We start from the raw sequence: 21897 nt of genomic DNA, 5'->3' as shown, positions 1-21897 counted from the left end.
GTGTTTACACACTTCTCCGGTGAGTCAGTTCTGTCGTGATTCTTCTATGCAAATATCGACAGTGTAGAAAGGTGAGTACCACTTTAAAGATGAAGTTGTTGTAAGTGACTTTTGGACTGACACTCTCATTTTTATAGTCCGATTTCGAGGTTGCAGACTTCTGCTTCCTTGTGCAGTCTTCACCTGACGGAACACAGGTCCAAACTTTGTGGAAAATGGTTAAAGCACCGAAACCGAAGATTGCTTTGTGCGCCCGTCTCCTCGGGGTTTCAGAGTGTAGCTTTGTTGTTAGTTTCACTCCGCCTTTTACTCTGCTTAAAAGGAAAACCTCAAGGCCAAGAAGGCGTTACAGTGAGGTGGGTTACATTATCACGATCAAAGTAAAAGAAAGGTCAAGCGCTTCTAATCGGAGCAGTGCTTTAGGGTTGCAATCTTCTGCCGCAGCACCACGGTTCGGAAGGTCTTCCCAATCTTTGATGGTCCTCGGCATGGACAAATGCAAGTAAATATTAGAGTGACAAAAAGTAAGGGCCACGTTGTTGGGGTCTTCCACGCATGGGGAAAAATACGATGGTCCTGAACTTAATTCACACCGAAAGGTTTGGTGGCGGAATAAAATTCTTTACGAAAAACAAAGTGAGAAATTTTTCTTCGCATTGACCGATTTGGAAGGTCAAAGGAGGATTTCATTAAATTAACACTTGAAGAATGAGTGTTATCCACAAAAATACATTCAGTCGATAGGTTTTTGACAGATTCTAAAACGATAATGAGCTTTGGGCAAGGTCCCATAGCGCAGCAGCGCATTATAGATCCGTGTGAAGTAGTTTTTGGTATAACCGCAGTTTAAGAGCCACAGGGCCATGGTGAATGCTTCGACGAAGGCAGCCCAATGGCGCGATTAGCATAGTTGGTAATGTAGGGTACTGTATATACCACGATAACTTACTGGAACTCCGAATTAGTTATAAGAAGACAAATACTCTACCTCCGTTTACAAAGCTGTCGAAAGAACTAGAAGGGTTGAAGCTGCGGTAAATAGTCATGTGTTTACACTTGTTTGCCTTAAGTCTCATTAGTCATTAGTTATACCAGCGAGGTATTCTTACGAAGAGGAAGCCCGATGCGCAAATGTGTGTACAGCTATTTACATGGGGAAAAGTTAGTCTTGATCGCATAGGCTGGTACAAAGGTCAGACCTCCAGGAGACATTCTACCACTTCCTCTTTGTCTCCCTCTTGCGCACAAGATCCTGTAAAAATGCACCATAACACAAACGCCTGGGATTGGAGCGCCGTCCCGGCGCTAGTTCGAATGATGGCAAACTAGATGAATAGTGCGCTTTTAAACGGGACACGTGGACGACGTCAGTTAGCAGCTGGGACGACGACGTCGTGTCTTCAACATAGGCGATTTCGTAGTTTAAGTCACATAAGCGTCACAATGCGCGGTAGGGCCCGGCATTGACAGCAGTTTTTAGGAAAGGCAGACGGGGCGACATGGAGTGCACATGAGAACGAGACTGCCGGGGGATAACTGAAGGTTCCGGTAGTGACTGTCGTAGCGAGTCCTTTGCGACGCCTAAGACGCTGTAGGCCAATCACAGACAACCTGGCGAGCCGTACGAGTCCGACCAACGACGTCAAGGGGGTGTTCTGTGGTATGTCATGACACCGAACAAGAGGTAGATAGGCGAGAAACTTGTGGAATCATGATGTGATGAAATGTACGCAAATGGCACGTAGGGGGCGAAGTGCTGTCCCAATTGCGATAGTCTGCTGAAACGTACATAGACATCTGTGTGAGGGTTTGATTTGTTAATTCAGTCAGTACGCTCATTGGCGGGAGATATGCGGTTGCGAGTTGGTGTTCGGTGGAGCAGCAACGAAGCATGTCTTCGACATCTTGGGACCGGAAATAGTGGCCACAATCTGTCAGCAGCTATCTTGGCGCGCCATGGTGAAGACTCACGTTTTGAAGTAAAGAGTCCACTACATATGTAGTACAGCTGGTGGGCAGGGCACGTGGAATGACATAGCGTGTCGCATATTCTGTGGCAACTGCTATTCATGTGTCCCCTTTTATGGATGCGCTCCGCAACAATATACTATTCAGATTAGATTCAACAACCGAAATACATAGTGATTATTTCGCTAACAGTTGCGGAGACATAAGTCGACAACGCCATAAAGGAGTTTAGGCTGTTTGGAAATGTGTTAATATAAAGGAGAAGCAACCAAGCTTCTGCGATAGAGCAATAAAGAACCGTAGATTTCACACACATCGATAAAAAGAACAATTGTTACAGTCCCATATTCAGGGAAGGAAGCACTGGATTCGCCTTAACACGTTCTCAGGGCTCCCAGTTTCGACATGACGCAGCATACTGCTTGTAACCGGGGCGCTGGATATACTAATTATATTAAGCAACTAATTTCAGGTAATGATTGATAGGCATGTGATAGCTACTTGACCGCGAATTGAAGGGAGGAAAATTAAGTAATAGCATACACATCCGTTTAAATGCTTTCAGAAACCTCTTCCTAAACAATTAATAAATTGATTGTGTGATTGATTGTGTGTGCTCATTTACACTCAATAACTTGTCAACAATATTTCAATGCAATGTTGTCAATTACATTTCGATTGAGAATGCTCACCAGCGGTATTGTTCTACTACTTGTGTGTAAATTCAATGTGCGTTGTCGAACACATATTGCGTAGTCAAGAGTTTGACGGCAAACCAGCTCTTCAGGTAAAAACCTTGTTAAAAATGAAACAGGTCCCTGATCATGGTAAAAATAAAAAATACCTTTCGGAATCTGCACGGATTCCTTGCTCCCAATGAAATGTCGACTAAGCAGAAAGTTCTTCAGTGGCATTGAGCGCATGGCGCCTACTTCGAGAGTACACGTGGTTTAAAGTGCCAGACGATCTAGTCATTTTGTGATTTGCCGTTTGAATTATTGACTCTAAATTGAGCCTCTTTGTCAAACTGTGTGCGCGATAGGCGCCTTGTCCTAGCTCAGCTCGTGACCCATCTTGTCGGCGTGCTCTGTGAGGGCATTTGTAACTGTGTGGCCTTTGGCAGCACCATTGTTGAGCTGCTAGAGACGCTTGCAGAAATTTCCGCCTTGCCCAATTGGCGCACAGAATCTTGTATACCACGCCAGGAAAATATGTCGGAGGGAAAAGATCCTTCCCGTGCATCAAGTCTCCCTCCAAGCTTGCTTGCTGCGAGATCTGCACACCCCGTTTCCCGTAAACACGTGCTAGGCCTTCGCTCACACCTCGAATATATGGCACAGCAGCGCGCTCCTGTCCCGATTACTCAAGCGTCCACGGCTTGCCTGTCTGTCGATTATTAGGCGCAGAAAGCGCCTGCATGGACCACAAGTTTCTCGAATGTTATAGATAGTTCTATAAGTTGGCTGTTGTCAGCAAAGTCCTTGTAATAGGATTGTATGCGCGACACGAATTGTGTGGTACTTTCGGGAAGTCACGCGGGTACCACCGATTGGGCTAGGACCGTCGACGAGTCATCTATAAAAGCGGACGCGCGTCAACCGCTTATCAGGTTTTCGACGATTGCGAACTTGGCTCGCCGCTATCGTTCTTCCCGCGTGTTACTTGTTTTGCTGGGCACGAGTTCGCCCAATAAAGAAATCAGTTTTGCCACTGTTCCTGAGTGTAACGGTAACGCGTCAGTAATATTAGAAATCACAACAAGCTGCCTTGTGGGCCTCAAGTAGAAACTATATTCCGTTCTATACACAGCAGTCAAAAGGAGCACTATGGAGGCTAGAGAGACTTCTTGCAGTGGCTTCGTTCACACTTGGATATAGTTCGTGTGGTATAGTCTTTCCCTCGGAGAGATCTCATGTTAACTCCTTAATCATGTTGTGGCCTAGTTTGGCTAGATGGCGCACCCCTTTCGGTCACGTGTTTGGCTTCGACCAATGACGTAGAAACATCTGGCAGGGAAGCCTTCGTGCACTACACGGCCGCTGCTTGGCCCAGTTCTTGAATCAAGCGTATTTTTTTAGATACCTATCATCATCCCAGTCCTTTGCGTGGTTTGCTCGAGAGTGGTCGTCTCTCCGCCTCCCTCTCTCGTGTTGGCGTCGCCGGCGCTGGTCGCACGCTGTCCGAACGCCAGGCCTCCCGCCGCCTGCCGCTGCCCACACAGCCAGTTCGACGTTCTTTTTACCGCTGTTGTGCGCAACTTTTTTTATATATGCTCAGTGTTAATGTATACAAGTTTTAACCCTTAGGAAACAAGCACACTGTGGTATACGGCTGCTAATAGGTTCTTTTAGATCATTGTTATTTTTGTTCTTTTCGAGTTTTTTATTGGCATACCGTGGCGAGGAGCTTCATGTGCATGCTCGTTCTAGCGAATGCTGTTGGCGGGCAGCGAAGCATCGACGGAGTGGCGGAGTGATAACGCGTCATGGCCAAACTTCTCGCGCAGCTTCCACAGTGTTGACTTCTGCGTATGGAATGGAGTATAGTTACCTGTGAGCAGAAGAGCGCACGTGACAATTCTCTGCTATTTGTGATGGTGAATGCTCTGTTTACCTGCTGGTATTCTTAAGCGGGACTTTTTTGTCAGCATTTTTTGTAAGGCACCTTAGTTGAACGGAAACCGCATCCATCGCGTCCTAGTTTCCTTACTTATCGCATTGACCTGCTTTGTGGAAGGTTCCGGTGCTTAATAAGGGCTCTTCATAATATGTTGCTAAATAGCTCGCATGTGCATGCTTTCTTCGGTAATTTATTTCGGGCGAGTTACCAGATATTTGTATCCAAATTCTGACGGACGTCCTCAATATATTGCACATTTCTCGTTCATTACGCTGATAACGAAACACTCGCTACAAAAATAAGTAGAAGCCCTGAGGGGGACCTCCCTTTTTCCTTTCCTGCTACCATAATCTCCTGGCGCAGCGTCAAGTGAAGACGTGAGTTAAAGCCGAATGTTGAAGTTCGACTTCGACGCCACGTGGGCCCGTGACCTGGCCTACCACTGGCTGTTGGCGTTGTTTGTGGTCTTCGGCGCGGGACTGGCGCCCCCACTTGCCCTCTGGTTGCAGTTGAACTATTATACTTATTGCGACGACCCCGATTGCTCAGATATAGTCGAGGAACTGCGCCGCTCGCTGGATCTGCAAGCGGATCCGTGCAACAACTTCTACAGGTGAGCACAGAGACAGACGAGACCACAACACACTGTGACTTTTATACTAAATTTATTATTTGTAGTATTGCGCGCCTGCCTTTTCATCAAGCATCTTCCTAGATGAGCCCAACATGGTTTATTATTTGTGAAATGGTCAGATCACGTAACTTTTACGTATTCGTTGTTTAACCGGCATTATTACCAGGATACATCAAAATGCATAATGAACTAATTACCAAAAATGTACTTATTTGTTACTACTACCAACTAGTTCATGAAAATTCTATTGACAGGCATAATAAAGCCACGTGCTCATATCGGCATGCCTGTAAGCGCGGAGCGGAGACCATTCCCTCTCTCAGACTTCCTTTTTTTTTCTTGTTTTTTCTTTGTGCCTGCAGAAGGTTACATGATGCATACCTACGTCTTCTGCCTGCGTGAATAGAATGATTTGTTTGCGCATTATAACTGTGCTCTGTTCACTCTCAGATAACCTGACAGCTGCTACACTTTTCTAAGCTCGTCGCATAACTGTGCTGCAATCACAGGTTTGTGTGTGGCCACTGGGAACTGAACAACCGCCCGTTCGCCGACCAGACATCGCAGCAACGGCATCGCTTCAGGCAAGAGATCGCCGTAGCCATGCTTCGCCGTGGGCCGCGGAGACAAGACCAGAGTGGTGTAGACAAGGCGGCAAGGCTGTACAAGGACTGCAGGTGGTTCCAAACAACACTGACACAACTGCATTGTGTTCTTATAGCGGATGAGTGAATTTGTTTGAAGACTTGTTGGAGGTGTGTGCTTTTCCAAAAGGAGAGTCGCCGCCAGCTTCGTGTTCCTCCCGGGTACACGGAATCAGCTGTTTTCACAGCTAGGATTAGCTCAAGTCGACTTATATCACATTCTGACACAGAACTCAACCATCAGCGCTTTTCAGTCGACCTACAGTCATATCACGACATCACTACGGGCGCCATGAGTTATGATATGCGAAGATTGCAGCAGTTACAGCGCCCACGTTTATTCAGCGCGAAACTGTGGCGACAAAGTCGCTGTAGCTTGGAACAATTCTTTGGTAGTAGCTTTGCTGTCTCGTTTTTTAACGTCCGAAATTAACATCCTCTCCTTGGTGGTTCTCGTCGCCTTGGAACACAGCAGGCTTTGGCCGATAGGAACGCCACTAGAAATGCCGCCCCGTTAGTAAAAAAACAAAAGTACTCTTTGTGCATGCATAAGTGGAAGATACAGGTTCTTTGCATAGGAAGGCTGACAGGCCATGTGCACTTAGATATAACATGTGCACTTATTTTCTAGCCCTGCTTAATGAGTGGAGACGGGAAGTGTGATGTCTCTTGAGGCTCAGAAAGAAAGTGCAGCATTTAGGCATTGTAATTCGCTCTTGTTAGAATCAGATGGTCATACTGGGATTCGGCCATGCTCCCTTGTGCCTCTAGAAAGACTTCGACACGCTCTAATGGGGCAGTACTTCAGAACTGGAATCAATGAGTTTCTGCAGAAGATAGACCTTACCACTCGAATCTTACGAACTTTCAGACTTTCGTGAAGCTGTCACATTTGGGGAACCACTCAAGAGTGACTGTAATAGTGCCTCACACTAAATGCACTTCCTACAATCGAAGCCACTGTTGCAGTATTTTCATCCAGGTCCATGCTTTCTGTCAGTCGTGGCATTGCGCGCCGTATACCAGATATAAAATGATATAGGACCATCCTCGTGAATCAACACGACCAGCAGCTACATGGTTGTTTGGTTTCTTGAAAGGAACTGCGGCAGCTTCTCGCAACGCCTTCAGTTATGCAGCCAGAACCTCTCTGCTTGACTAAATGTATAGCCGCAACAGCCTTTGTTTCGCATCAAAGCACGTGAAGCACATTTGACGCAGTGGACCACACTAGCTGAGGAATCAAGGGTGCAACCCTGCTCACATATTTAGCACATGGGGCACGAGAATTTTCGCTAATGTAGGCCATGTTCTAATCCTTAGTCAAAAGGAGTCTCAGCGCAAAAGCAACCGACACGTAGACTGGATGACTAATCACTGAGCACGGGCCCTTTGCCTATCTTTGTTCTTGTTCTATCCCAATTTGCAGATGCGAGTACCAATTAACATCTGAGCTGAGGCGGACGCTAGAAAGCATAGATTCACGCGAACATCTCCATGAAGTTCTGCGTGCTTCTATTATTATATGTTTCTCTGATTGTCATGTATTAGGCCTTTCCAACCGTTCTTGTTGGCAAACCGCGATTTTTGTGTTGCATTATCTACGGAAACTTCTTGTGCGAGTGTTACAATAGTATTTGTCCTAGTGGAAGTTTTGCCCTTCCAAAGCTTTACCTATTTACAAACACCAGCCATTCGCAATGCATTTGCAGGTACCAAGCGTTCGATGACAGCTGCCAGCTAAATGCAGTGGCTTCAGTGCTGACCGATTTGAATATCACGTGGCCTTTCACAAAAGAACATTCCGATTCTATTTGGAATCTGCCTCTAGCCACTGCGCTCACAAATGCGCACCTTCGCCATGGCCTGGACATTCTTTATACCATGGGCGTGGTATTTCGGGGAGTCAACCACAGACGCAGGATCATACTGCACATCGGCCATCTGCTGCCACTGCCTGAGCCCTTACTCAGTGCCGAGCAGCTGAATCGTGCTGTCGTCAATGTGGCTGCAATGATGGGCTCAATAGGCGCTGACTACAAACATCTAGCAAAGCTTGTGCAGGCGCAGGAGCACAACCTGGCTGCTTTTTTGCAGGAGGAACAGGCAGAAGGCGATGAAAACGATATGGTGACATTTGAAGAGGCACAAATCCGATTTCCCGAGCACAACTGGACACTAATCATGGCGCTTATTAACGACGAAGTGGGCTACGCGCTAACTGCTCAGGACCACCTGTCCATAAACAGCCGCACCTTGGAGGTGGCGAGGACCGTTTTGAAGGAAGGCGCCGCCATGCACGCATTTCTTGGTTGGCGGATAGTGCGCATGCTCGCGCCAATGGGCTGCGGACTTGCAGGGATCAAGATGGCGCAAGCCGCGGGCGGTGATGTGGACATAGTGTCTGATTTACTGGCCAAGGGCACGTTGGACAGGTTGCAAGAGCACATGCCCATGGCAATCGCGGCTCCTTATATTGAACAAAAGCGACCCGGAGAAGCCAGGGAGGACCTCCAGCGGTACATCGCAAGCCTTATGCAGAGCTTCGAAACAAGTTTCCACCACAGCACTTACCTCAGCAAGAACTTCCAGAGGACGGCCGCCAGGTTGATTAGACGCTTCAAACCACACCTGCTCTACCCCGACTACACGCACCTAGAAGTTCAGGTAGACCGTGCATACAGGTATGTGGTTCCACTATTTCTTCTTTTCTACCTTATTTACAAGCTTTATTTTATATATATTTCGGTTCCTAAATTGTTTCGTAACAAAAGCTTCACCTAGTGCGCTTAAAACAATTTCATTCATTCAGTCGAAGAATAATACATGCATTTGTAAATATGTTTCGGAATTGGTATTTGCTGTAAGAAGGAAATTGTTTATGGAGCGGCAAAAATGCAAGATGTACAGCCTGTGAAAGAAAGTTCTGTTGCATTCTTGGCTCACGAAATTACCAAAGCCAACTTACTTCAGCGTACGCATGGACCTGTGAAAAAAGTGGCTTTTTTTTCGGCGATCGCAGTATTGTTTCTCGCACCGCATGTGGTTTTAGAAGAGAGAATTGCGAATTCTGAACCGATATTATTTTAGAATTTGTAATTAGTAATTTGTAATTTCCAGAGACATGAAGAAATGTGTGTTCATATACGCATAGAATATGGGGCAGAAACTTGGAGACTGACAAAGAACTTCAAAAACATGGAACGCGCAAAGAGCGATGGAACGAGGAATGTTAGGTGTAATGTTAAGATACAGGAAGAAACCCGCATGGATCAGAGAGTAAACAGCGGTTAGCCCCGAGAACGACGTAGAGGGGCGCTGCGAGCGCCGCTCGCGTGACGTCAGGGCACGGACTCGCGCCTGTCGTCTGCTGCAGTTCGGGCGGTGTCCAGGCGCCTTCTGCAGTGTTTCCGTTTGTTCGCCCTCGTTCCCAATGCTTGTATACTTATGACGGGCCTCTCAAATATATATATTACGATGTCTTCGTTCGCGAAAATGTAATCAAGGAGCTCATTTCCTAGACGACAATGCATTTCTCGTAGGCAAAGCTATAGTGCCACCCGAGGGAGCTCAGACCCGCCCATTACGGGCTTTTCATGCGCGGATATGCACTACAGTCGTAGCTCACGTGAATAATAAAAGCATAGACGCGAAAGCACACCACCTAAGAAACTAGTTAAGATTCCATACCCACCATGATGCACTATGCGTGTCACAATTAAACGCTGACTATGTATGACTTCTACAACATTTATCTTGATTTTGACCCGCTAAAACGTGTTTGCTCACGACGAATAGTTCACGGCATAATGTCGAATTTTTATATTTCTTCACAGAAACCCTCGACAGTAACACGAGGACTTAACTACCACTACAGTTTAGATTCGGCCAGCACCACTTGCGGTTTTAACTGGTTTTCAAAATTAGGCCGCTCTTCAGCCGTTAAATTTAAGTGGAGGTAACTTGAAGCAAAACTGCTTGAGGTTTACAGCTGTTTGCAGCATACAGAAAGGAATGTACCAATATTTTTTCCCTTTCCGTGCTACACGTTCAACTCACTTGAGCAATTTACTGGTGCTTCTTGCTTGAGAAACAGACATGATGAATCTGTTTGGAGAACTGACGCAGGCTGCTCCTGTCAAATATTTGAATGAAATATGCGTTTTGGGCCGGTTCGCTGCAGCCAAGAAGAAGACGAATGCCCATTCATTAGTAGTGTTGCACATATTGAAGATAACATTGTTCCCCAGTGGAGGTCAAGTGTTCATGTGAGACTTGTGGTGTCTTCTTTAAGAGGTGAGTACGCGAGGTTTTCTTCTATGCACTGACGAAGCAAATAGTTTTCAGTCTGTGTAATTAAACAACGAAACAACGAGACATGTTGAGGCAGAATGTGTTTGCATTTTCCATTTCAACTCAGCCTAAGTTACGCTGTAGTGCCTCGAGTATGCTATAGGCATTGCAATTGGAGCTGTAAAGAGCTACTTCACGGTTTCAATTCGACGTTGTAGTGAAATGCTGGGTTTCGCGAACAATGCGCGCCTCGCCATAACGACAGTCGGTTGCTTCCGTTGCGGGAGGGGTGTGAGGCTCACTGAAGCTACTGAGGCTCACTATGACAGATTTCATCGCTTGCATTTGATTGCTTCTCGATCTTAAACACGAAATTTTCTTTCATGTGATTGTTGTTGTGGTATTCGTGCAGTATATATATACTATACCCGATGCACCGTCGTGTTAACAGCCAATGCGTTTCTGTGTGCCTATTTCAGAGAACGGTGAAAGTAGTACCAAACCTTTTCACACAAAATGCGCGCCTATCTTTTCCATTTAGGCCTTAATACAGTTGCCACATTTGATTAAAACAACTCACCAGAGTGATAAGAATTATGATGAAAACTTCGCTGGGCAGTGTCATTCTAACCCGGATTTATAATGTTGACACCAAATATCAAGGTATTTCTTTCATGTAAAATGTTCAGTCTCTCATACTTAACTAATAAGGGAATGGTAAGTGTTTAGAGGAGCATCATAAATAACTTTGCGCGTTGAACTTGCAGACGTTATTTTTAGGCAAAATTTGTGGACAGGGTGCATATATGCATTGCAAGACCAGTAGACCTCTTCCGCGCTACATAGCCTGCGATATGCAAGTCGCAAATTTTCATGACTCACGTGGTTTCAAAGAAGAAACTGCGGTCCACACATGGCAACAAAAATAATCCGAAATAACCTCCTGTAAGTACGGTTCAAGCCGCCAATACCCCAAGCACGGACCCAGAAAACGAGCGCGCGCGGCAGCCGAGCGAGCCGGAGCGAGCGGCGTCCTGGCCGTGACGTCACTCGCGAGAGGGCGCCAATCCAAATTCTCGCCGCTAATAGCCGACATTCTAATTGACATTAAGAGAAAGAAATCGAGCGCGGCAGGTCATGTAATGCGTAGGTTAGATAACCGGTGGACCATTAGGCTTACAGAATGGGTGCCACAACGAGGAAAGCGCCGTCGGGGACGGCTACGTGGTCTGATGACATTTAGAAATTCGCAGACGCTTGCTGGAATCAGTTGACGCAGGAAAGGGGTGATTGGAGATAGCAGGGAGAGGCCTTCGTCCTGCAGTGGGCATAAATTAGGCTGATGATGAAGCTGAGGATAATTTCTGGTTACAAGACGTTGATAGAGGTGCCTATATTACCAAAAACCACTCGATAATGCTGTTTCTTACCGTGCTTCTAAAGTTGGCTTCTCGTGAAGGCTGAAATAATTTTTCTCTTTTCTTAGTTGAGCTAAAAGGGAAATAACCAGTTCAGTAGGCGATTCTATTGTGTAGGAGTCGGCAAAAACAAACCACGTGCCAGTAGTTAGGAAACAAACAATGTATGAAACAGCTTTCTTATCAGAATATTACTGTAACAAGATAACGTACACATGCTATGTCAGAAGATTTGGCGCTGATGCAATACTGCCATTATTACCAGTGACATAGGGTCTGCTCTTCACTCTTCGTTCTTATAGTGTTCACGGGAGACAAAGCGCACACAGTACATGGGCGCTCAGACAGCAGCTCCCACGTGCCAGGCCATTCTTTCTTGACCATGCTTGATTCCGATGTTAGATAGGTATCGCCTATGACTGAATTCGCCTTGACGCAAGTGGTACAATTCTCTCGAATGCGCTCTCGCCGAGAAAATGTGCCCACCTTCAGGCATACCTCTCTTCCTGGACACCCAGCTAGTGACGCTCTCTTTCGAACTCACTGGCGCAATAATCCCAGAGACACGTAAAAATAGGAAGTAATTAGTGGAGAACAATAGGTATGGTTCTGCTCTGCCGGTAGGTACCCTAGCACACAGTGCACTGGACGCTTTCTTATACAGCAAAGCTGTTAAAGGCTGCTTTCCCCAGGATCGTGTAAATGTGTTAACGCAAAACTATCATCATCACGATTGGGTCTAGCGTCTTCTTTTTCCACGGATGGCTCGTTGGCGCCCCTCGGCGCTACCACGCGAACGCGCTCATGCGAGTGTTCCCGCGTTCTTTGTCCTCATTAATTATTCATTTAAGAAACAGATGGACGTAACCAATTTTACAGCGAAGCTGTTAAAGCTGATTCCTCCAGGATCGTGCCAGTGTGTGCACAAGTCCTGATAGGTGGGCTGATCGTGAAGACAGTGCAATTCAGGGCCCACCCGCGGTGGACGTGAACCAGGCGTTAGGCACCCCCCCATACGTGGGCGGATCCCGAAGATAGTGCAATGCTGGGCCGTCCCCCGGCTGTGGTGAAGCTGGCGTTAAGCACTGCCCATACATGTGCTAATTCCGAAGATAGTGCAATGCCGGGCCGACCCGCGGCGGAGGTGAAGCAGGCGTTAAGCCCTCTACATACGTGGGCCGATTCGGAAGATACTGGAATACCGAGCCGATCCGCGGCGGACGTGAAGTAGGCGCTAAGCTCTCTCTTTATACGGTGGCCTATTTGGAAGACAGTGCAATGGCGGTGCGACCAGCGGGGGAGGGGCAGTTCGCCATTAAGGGGCCCAATACGCGACTTCGCTGGTAATCCCTCTTCACAGAGTGGAAGGGCTCTGAGTTTTTAAATTCCGAATTAAAGGTATTTGGTAAGACCTAGAAATTATTTTCTTACAAGGCGGCTGATGAAGCAACTAAGCCAACGTCTTGTGCAACATCTTATATTTTTAGTGCATCAAGTCTAGCCTGATTCTATGCACCCTGTGGGCGCCAGTAAAATGTTGATGGTGCAATTACGGTAGTGATGTTATTGCTTTTGCCATTCAATCTCGTCGGTGTAGAGTAACAGCTGCATGACCGATACTGATTGGTGTCAAGTGCGACTCCCGCTCACACTTCTCAGGTACCTGCCGGACTTCGAGGGGGACTGCCTCAACATGACAATGACACTTTTGCGAGAAAGCACCCGACACCGACTCCGGCAGCTGGGCAAGGTGGCCGCACTCTACGGCGAAGGCTGGGAGCTGCCGCAGACCGCAATCCGGGCCCTATACTCGCTCGAAGCGGACGCCCTGTTCGTGCCGGTAGGCGTCGCTGCGTCCCCTCTTTACGCAACTGGCGCACCGGCCACGTGGAAGTTAGGAGCGCTGGGCACAGTACTGGGTCAGGAGATTTCCAACAAAATATTCGGGCTCGCCGAATCTCGGCGCCAGTTGGCGAAGCCCGAGGAACACTGCTTCACCAATGCGAGCCTGGCGTTTGCGCATGCCGTGCAGGGTGCTTACAACGCGCTCAGCCTGGCTGTGCGCGATGGCGGCGCGGCCATAAAGAGGCAGCGACTGCGTGGTCTCGAGCGTTTTGGCCAAGCCCAGCTGCTGTTCCTGGCCAGCTGCTTCACGCTGTGCCACGTCGATGGCGATGAAGCTGCCAGGAAGGAGGCCCTCTGCAATGAGGCGATGCGCAACAGCCACAATTTCGCGCAATCGTTCCAGTGCCCGCCAAATTCAGCCATGAACCCTACGGACAAATGCACTCTCTAAATACCGGTAGTGCAGCATAGGCAATACGTTCTATTGTGTTCACTGAATATTTTTGTTCTGCCACTGTCCATTCTTAGCATTTTTGCAGTTAGTTTATTGTTACACGAGTAAATGCTGGAAGCAAGTGTAAGCTGTCCATTACACGCGAGCTAGAATGTTTTGAAATTATAAAGTCTGTATGCATGACGCTTTGTCTTTGACCCGTTGTAGCGGGGGCACAGGTGGGACTAGCAAACGTTTTCTACGGAATTATTATGTCTCACTCCAGAAACTCCAAATTGACAAGCACATCTTCACCAATTGACTTGATATTTTCTCCAACCAATATTGCTACATGTTTATATACTTTAAATGTACTTTAAATCGCATGCTTGAGAGCAGCACAATACCACTGCTTAGGCGCTCCATCACGTAGTTTTCTTCTTATTCCGCGGGCTTTCTTTACAATCCTGAAAAAAGTACTACGTGAGACGTATCGTAAAGGAAACAACTCTATGAGCGGTTTCTGAAGGTGCCCTACAAATCTGCCTATCATACTTGGGGTCCTCAGCCAAAAATTAAAACACTGGATAATTAATCTAGATAATTAGGGAAGGGGAAAACAAAAAATTGAGCTAATATAGGCTATTGCGAATGGTATGCGTTCGGTTCAGTTCGCTTCCAACGCATCTTTCATTATTAAATTCTGCCCTCAAGTTATGTGGGACACGCTATATATGCTTTGAGCATTATATGACTCGTTCATCTTCTTCATCTATATACATCATTTCCAGCGTCATCGCCTTCATCGCGCGGCCTGCTAAATAAACAGTCGAGGTTGAACAGCTGTCTCGCAAGTGGTGGAGGCTGCTCTGGATCCCTTGGTCCTCTGAGACTTCGAGTTTCCCTGGAGCTTCGTTCAGGTCGCCGCGTGCTCCACCTTTGCGCCACCATGCCACAAGACGATCCAACAGGAGCCTCCGTCGTCATCGTCTCCGCCCCACGGTCCGTTCCTTCATGGACCGTCAGCACGCGGCAGTGCGATCCCACCATGTTTGCTGGCCTTCGTAGTGACGACGTTGACGGCTGGCTGGATAATTATGACCACCTGAGCAAGTCCAATGGGTGGGATGATATTCACAAGCTTCTCAACGTCGCATTCTAGCTCACTGATGTTGCCAGGACTTGGTTTCTTAACCACGAGGACACCTTGCCTGACTGAGCGGCATTCATCAAAGACCAGCTTCAACAGATTTTTGGCGCCCCCAACGTCCGCTCTGAGGTCTCCAAGGAAAAGCTTGATGGATGCTTGCAACTTCCCGGGAAAACATACGCCTCTTATATCGAGGACATCCTCGCCCTTTGTCGCCGTGTTGACGGCACCTTGACCGAATGTGATCGTGCTCGTCTTATGCTAAAGGGCACTGCCCACGTCGCGTTCAACGCACTGGCGATCGGGAATCCGAATACCGTTAACGACGTGATCGCGACATGCCACCACCTGGACGCAATGCAGGTCATCCGTTTACAACCTGTCGTCTGTGACACGCCTCCTTCCTCGGATGCGGTCCTGCGTATGCTGATTCGGACTCTCGTACTCGAAGAGCTCCAAGCTTATGGCCTGCTCAGTCCTCCAGTTTGGGAGGGCCAAGCTTGTGGCCTGCTCAGTCCTCCTTTCGGTTCCTGACCTGCGCGACATCATCAAAGAGGAGCTGACCTCCAGGACCTGCGCTGCGAGCTGTGCCCCTTCTTCGCCGTCTGCCTCGCATGCACAGGTTGCGGCTATGCAACCGGTTACAAGTTGTTACAACGGCGTCCATGGTTACAACTTTTATGAGAGAGGCCCATTACTTCCTCCGAGTCCCTACCAGTGCCGGATTTCCCCACGCTCACTTTCGCCGCCTCCCGAAGCGCCTCGCAGCTACCGTCCAGGACGCCGCCGCTCGCCCTCCCCTCTCTGACGCTCGACATCACCCCAGCAACCGGCCACCCGCACTCCTGTCTGCCTATCGAAAGCTGGATTGTACAGTTTTTGGAGGGAAAGCTGCATGGCTGGCACAGACTACAATTCCTCCATCGTGCCTGGCCAATACTTTGTTCGTTGTGTAGAAGGTGCACCAGTTCCAGCATTGATTGATACGGGAGCAGCTATTTCTATTATTCACGCTGACTTACTATACCTTACAATGGAGCTCTTCTACGTGGTGCAAATGATGGTGTGATTCGGCCATCGGCGCAATGCACAGTTCCAGTTTCGATTGGCGGTATACGCCACCATATCCAGTTCGCAGTGTTCACTGCCTGTGCTCACATGCCTATATTAAGGTAGGACTTTCTCTTGTCGGCGTCTGCTTTCATATCCTGCCCTCAACGCCTCGTTAACTTGACAGAGACCGACAATTGCGACGACGTGTCCTAACCGCGCCTATGCTTACGAACTGCTGACGATTGTATGGTGCCAACTGGCCGGGAACAACTTCTTGTAGTTAACTCTGACATCACCAATGGTGACGTTTTAGTTGTACCGTGAGCTCGTTGACTATCCAAAGGGCTTGCTCTGGAACCCAGCTCTGTTCCCTTCACCAACGGCACGGCCACTTTTGCTGTACTTAACACAACCACTGAGCCAGTACTGCTTCCTAAAGGCGTTGTTGTCATGTGCGTCTTAGACACTTAGCCTCTCTCTGTGCTTACCTCGACTACTGCTGCTTCCCAACCACCCACAGCTATGCATGCGATCCTTGCTTCTGTTCTCGATTGTGCCATCAGGACCGAACTAATGCCACAGCAGACGGAGGAGTAACTGACGTTGTTATCCAAGCATAAAGACTCCTTCGACGTACACTCTCCTCTTCCGGGACAGACTTCTGCGACTGCTCATCGCATACACACCGATGGAACTTCCATCCTGCGCCGGTGGTGACGTCACGTTTCTTCCGCGGAATGCCAGATCATCGATACCCACCTTGCCGATATGCTGAAACGAAGCATAATCCGCCCTTCTTCAAGCCCTTGGTCGTCATCTGTCGTTTTGGTGCGTCTAAACGACGGCTCAGTGCCATTTTACGTAGACTACCGTGCCTTGAACAAAATAACGCGCAAAGATGTATATCCAGTGCCCCGAATCGATGATGCGTTATATTCATTACAAGGCGCGGAGTATTTGTCCAGCCTTGATCTACGCTCCGGATACTGGCAGATCCCCATGCGCGAAGCCGACAAGGAAAAAACTGCCTTTTCCACACCCCATGTACTTGACGAATTTAACGTAATGCCTTTCGGCCAGTGTAATGCTCCCGCCACATTTCAGCCAATGATTGACGCCGTATTATGGGGCCTAAAGTGGAAGTTTGCTTATGCAACCATGACGACATCATCATATTTTCGTCGACCTTCCAGCAGCACTTGCAGCACCTCGACTAAGTCCTCACTTGCCTCTCAGCTGCTGGCCTTCAGCTGAATAGAAAAAAGTGCTACTTCGCCAGCAATATCATTAAAGTACTCAGACACCTTGTCAGCAAGGCTGGCCTTCGACCTGACCCCAATAAGATTACCGGTGTCCTCCGCTTCCCCAGGCCTCAACGCGCCAAGGACTTGCGTAGCTTCCTTGGCCAAGCTTCGTATTTCCGGCACTTCATACGTAACATTGCCACCATTGCTGCGCCACTCCATCAACCAAAAATTTCGGCCTTGTCTGCATGGCCACCACATTACGGTCGTTACTGATCACCACGCCTTGTGCTGGTTGGCAACGCTAAAGAATTTAGCGGGATGTCTCGGCCCTGGGATACTTCGTTTACAAGAATAAGAGTTCGACATCACCTACAAGTCTGGAAAGAAACACTAGGATGCCGATGCTCTTTGTCATTGTCGCCTACCACCGTCTTCAAACGATGCTTGCTTACCACCTTCTATGAGCGAACCGCAGGACGAATCTTCTGCATTCCCTTCACTTGCACCTCTCGACCGGCTCCCATCCCGCCATTCTCATACGTTTGCATTTTGCTAGCTTAGTGACTCCTACTGCCACTCACAACATGTAACCATGGCCACATATTCTCAAAAAATGAATTTAGTCCACAAATCAGTGCATGTTCTGTGCGTCGTAGAGAAGGTTCATAAGTTCTTAGCTAGGTTTGAACCGTAAGCACGTGAAATCTCATGCGAAGAGGATGTTGGTACGCTTGCTGGTATAACACATCGTTAATAACGAATTTAGCGAGACCTAAACATAGTCGAAGTGCTTCCCTCTCTAAAAGAAAGAGGTGTCTTATTTTACATCATGCACTTCAGGATGAGAAAACTAATTATGTAGGACTGATTCTAGAATTCGCCTGTGTTTTCATTCAATCAACATTAGTGTGTTACTTCGCATACCAGAACTACAGTTACCGATTCTACGGAGTGTACCTACGGCTCGTGCTCCTTTGGTTGCAATATTTTCCAAGTGAGAACACCAGCTAAGTTTTCCGTCGTATGCTGGTACTTACGGTACTTAAGGTACTTAAATGAATACCTGGACAATGGTTCTCTGATTATTGATCATTGGTCAGATCAGAACATCTTTGATGCTGTTTCTCATGATAACCTTATCCGCAAACTCTTGAGTTACGGCGTTAGTACTAGCCTATTCACGCTTACTAAATATTACCTGTCAACTCGGTTAAATTATGTTCGCTTTGGTGCTGAGTACTCTTTACCTTATGAATCAACTTCTGATGTTACGCAAGGGTCGATCCTAGGCCCATTAATTTTCAATATCTTGGGAATAACCTTGAAGATTGTTTCCGTTATTCGCGCCTCCTTTCATACGCTGATGATATTAAACTTTACCGTGAAATAGAACGAGAGCAGGATTGTGAATTGTTACAGGAAGATGAAAATTGCGTTGCGGAGTGGCGTGCTTTGAACTCTTTGCGCATTAATCGAACTAAGACAATTGTTTCCCTTATTCGCACAATGCGCCCTTTACCATACGAATACTCACTTGACAACATTCCTTTGAAAAGAGAGAGCTGTACGCGCGGCTTAGCGACATTGGGTGACTTCCGGCTAACATTCGAAGAACATGTTTAAAGAATCATTAATGCATCCTGCAGCAAATTAGACCTCATATCAAGGATGACTAAAACGTTTATTAATGGGAACTGTGTTATTCTCTTGTGTTCTTCTTTCCTCTGCTCCAAGTTTAGTTCTGTTGTATGGAACTGTATTAATTTGACCAAAATTGCAAATTGAGTATGTTCAGCGACATTCCATTCGTATTCTGTACAATCGATTTCTCGGACACCGTGTATTTTAAGCCCATTAACGTGTACGGCACATCTTTAATATTAGACCCGTCGAAATGAGGCGAAAATACCGCTATTACGTATTCTTGTATAAACTAGTTCACAACCACTTCTCCTGTCAGCGGTTACTGTCAGCTGTAACGTTCGGCGTGCCTCGCCCTAACCTGCGTAATCCTAGCATTTTCTACGTAAATTCCTCTTGAACCTCTAACGCTGTAACACGCCTTGTAATACAACAAAGTACCTAGCTCGATAATCTTGATATATTCAGCCCTACTACTGACTCGTTATCCGACTTCTGTCTTTGATTAAGTCAATTTTTTTGTTGCACTTTGTAACACTGTTGTTTGAGATATTCTGTCTTGTTTTTCGGTTTTATGTTGTTTGTATAACACAAGTGCACCAATATTAAGGCGTAAAACTGTTTTGGGCACCTTAAGAAAATAAATGAAATGAAATATACCAATGACAACTATATCGGCCCGGAAAGCGGAAAGACAAGAACGGAACTTTTGTTTACGTTTAGTGGCAGATGAATATTACGAAGCCACGTCTCTAGAGTAAAAAAGTATAGTTGCAAATACACATAAAGGGGATTGATGTCGCTTGCTGCCGCGAAAAATGTGCTGTCGTCTGCATAGACATAAACATGCACATTTTCATGCAGTGGAACCGAACTTATCAACATGCTGAACAGCAGAGGAGACAGAACAGCCCCCTCCCCCCGGGCACCCCTTTTGTCTGCTTTAAGTTTGTTAGAGAAAAGCTGTTTTGAGAACAATGAAACGTTCTATTCGAAATTCGAACAAGACCCGCCGACCTGGCTGTCCCTTTTTTTCTTGTTTTCTTCTGCTTTTCTATCTTCCTCTTTCTTTTCACTGCAGAGAACCCCGTCTCCCCTTCCGAAGTCTGTTTGTAAGCAAAACGAAAAAAAGGTAGTCTCTAGTTTCGTGTCCACAACCTTCACGCCTGCAGTGAAAGGCAAAGCGCTTCTCTGGCTGCGTCACCGACGCGATTCAGCGCAGCGCTGGCGTGGCATCGACGTCGCTTTGTCGTTGTTGCAGCCAAACACAATGCGCTTCTTTATGCCCTTTGAACCCTCCGCGTATGTGCTGCGCATGCATCATACGCGTCCAGGGGGACCACACAACCATGCCGGAGGCGCTGACGGAGTTTTTAGACATTGAGTGTTCACTTATTTGTGACTTGTCTCAGTTTGCGTAAGCATTGTTACCACGTAACCCGGTGTCATTATCAATGTTTTGAAACTTCATATGATCAGTGTTAACCTTGATGAGCTCACATTGCTCATTATCAAACTTCTCGGACTACCTCCGACCCTTAACAATCCTTATTGTTATCAATCTTATCAGTGTAGTTCCGTGTCTTAGGAAACCTTATCGGTCGGTATCAATCTTATCGCAATTGATGGGATTCTTATCCACCCTTATTTGCCCTTATCAACCTTATCGCAGAAGGTGCGGCCCTGACTTCACACGCATATTACTTTTTGCATATAATCATGGGGAAACGCGTATCCTACACATTTATGCCCACTACAGCATACCCAAAATTAAGCCATTCGCATCATTACACGCAGCAGCTACACATCGGAAGCACCTCCATTACTGAGATCTAACGGCATTTTATCGTTAATGAAACTAAATAAATACTCACTTGGAATACTCCTTTGTAAATCTGTTAACGGAAAGCTTCCATTCCCTATAATTACTGACAGCCACTATCCACATTCCACGTCTACCAGTTTTGCTTCTATCAACAGATACCAACACTCATTCATCGATTACGACTGGGTGTGGCATATACCCACCGATACCTTCACAAGATTGGACAAGCGCGAGACCCTGAATGTAGCGTCTGTCGCACTCTCGAGACAATAGCTCACGTACTTTGCGTGTGCCCTCAATATGCGGCCGAACGAAGAAAACTCAAATCTACTGTTGACAGCTTGGACTCCCGCCCCTTTTCAGTACAAAAGCTTTTGGGCGCGTGGAGGAGTGTTGACTGTGCCCAACGTGCCATAAAAGCACTTTGGAACTTTTTAAGTGAGACTGGTTTAGACGATCGCCTCTAGAAGCTGTGAGACGCGTAGTCAGTGCGAAATGTGTTTGCGCAATAACTTTTTGTGGCAAGATTACTTTTTGTATGGACAAGATTACTCTTACGTGTATTGCGTCTCCAGTGCGCATCCGCATATTCGACAACGTGTATACAGTATCTCATTGTACCATATCATAATCACCCGCCACCTACCTTTCCCTGTATTTCCCACTTCCCCATTCCCCAGTGAGGAGTAGCAGGCTAGAGACCCGCTCTACAGGCCGACCTCTCTCCTTTCTCTTCATTAAAATGTACTCCTCCTCCCTATCAGAGCCTAGAATTAATTATGGTATATTTACTTCTAATTCTTCAGCCACACTACTTTGGAAATCATTACCGTGTCATACTAAGATGCTCTCTCAATTTTACGCATTCACATCAAACGTTCGTAAATTTTTGCACTCAATATAACAACTTGATCCTTATCATTATAATAATAAGTGCTTTGTGCTATTAAATATGTTACAGCGTTAGCTAGTGACTAACTTAATAGGGCATCTTGCGTGTTTGCAAATAGATGCTTTGTATTTACATGTACTACTCATTTGTAATGGGAGATCCCCTGTACAGTCTATGAGACCTCCCTCTGTATGTATGTACAGTTCCCATTTGTAACTTTGTTATTCTGCACAAT

General features: G+C 46.8%; 1 protein-coding gene across 1 annotated transcript; it reads left to right on the top strand.

Annotated features, from left to right (window-relative positions):
• Positions 1-4979: 4979 nt before the first annotated feature.
• On the top strand, positions 4980-13872 carry LOC142586093 (neprilysin-2-like). The gene is made up of 4 exons (XM_075697352.1): positions 4980-5200; positions 5731-5898; positions 7578-8549; positions 13236-13872. The coding sequence occupies exons 1-4, from the start codon at positions 4980-4982 to the stop codon at positions 13870-13872; spliced, it is 1998 nt and encodes a 665-aa protein (XP_075553467.1).
• The last annotated feature ends 8025 nt before the right edge of the window (positions 13873-21897 follow it).

Source organism: Dermacentor variabilis, chromosome 6 (assembly GCF_050947875.1).
Source record: "Dermacentor variabilis isolate Ectoservices chromosome 6, ASM5094787v1, whole genome shotgun sequence".
In the NCBI taxonomy this organism is placed as follows: Eukaryota; Metazoa; Arthropoda; class Arachnida; order Ixodida; family Ixodidae; genus Dermacentor; species Dermacentor variabilis.
This window is presented reverse-complemented; position numbering and strand designations above follow the sequence as displayed.

Excerpts from the sequence above, each read along its gene's own strand:
- LOC142586093 (XM_075697352.1), top strand. The coding sequence starts at position 4,980 with ATGTTGAAGTTCGACTTCGACGCCACGTGGGCCCGTGACCTGGCCTAC. Across the intron at positions 5,201-5,730 it reads CCGTGCAACAACTTCTACAG|GTTTGTGTGTGGCCACTGGG; the intron begins GTGAGCACAGAG and ends CTGCAATCACAG. Across the intron at positions 5,899-7,577 it reads AGGCTGTACAAGGACTGCAG|GTACCAAGCGTTCGATGACA; the intron begins GTGGTTCCAAAC and ends ATGCATTTGCAG.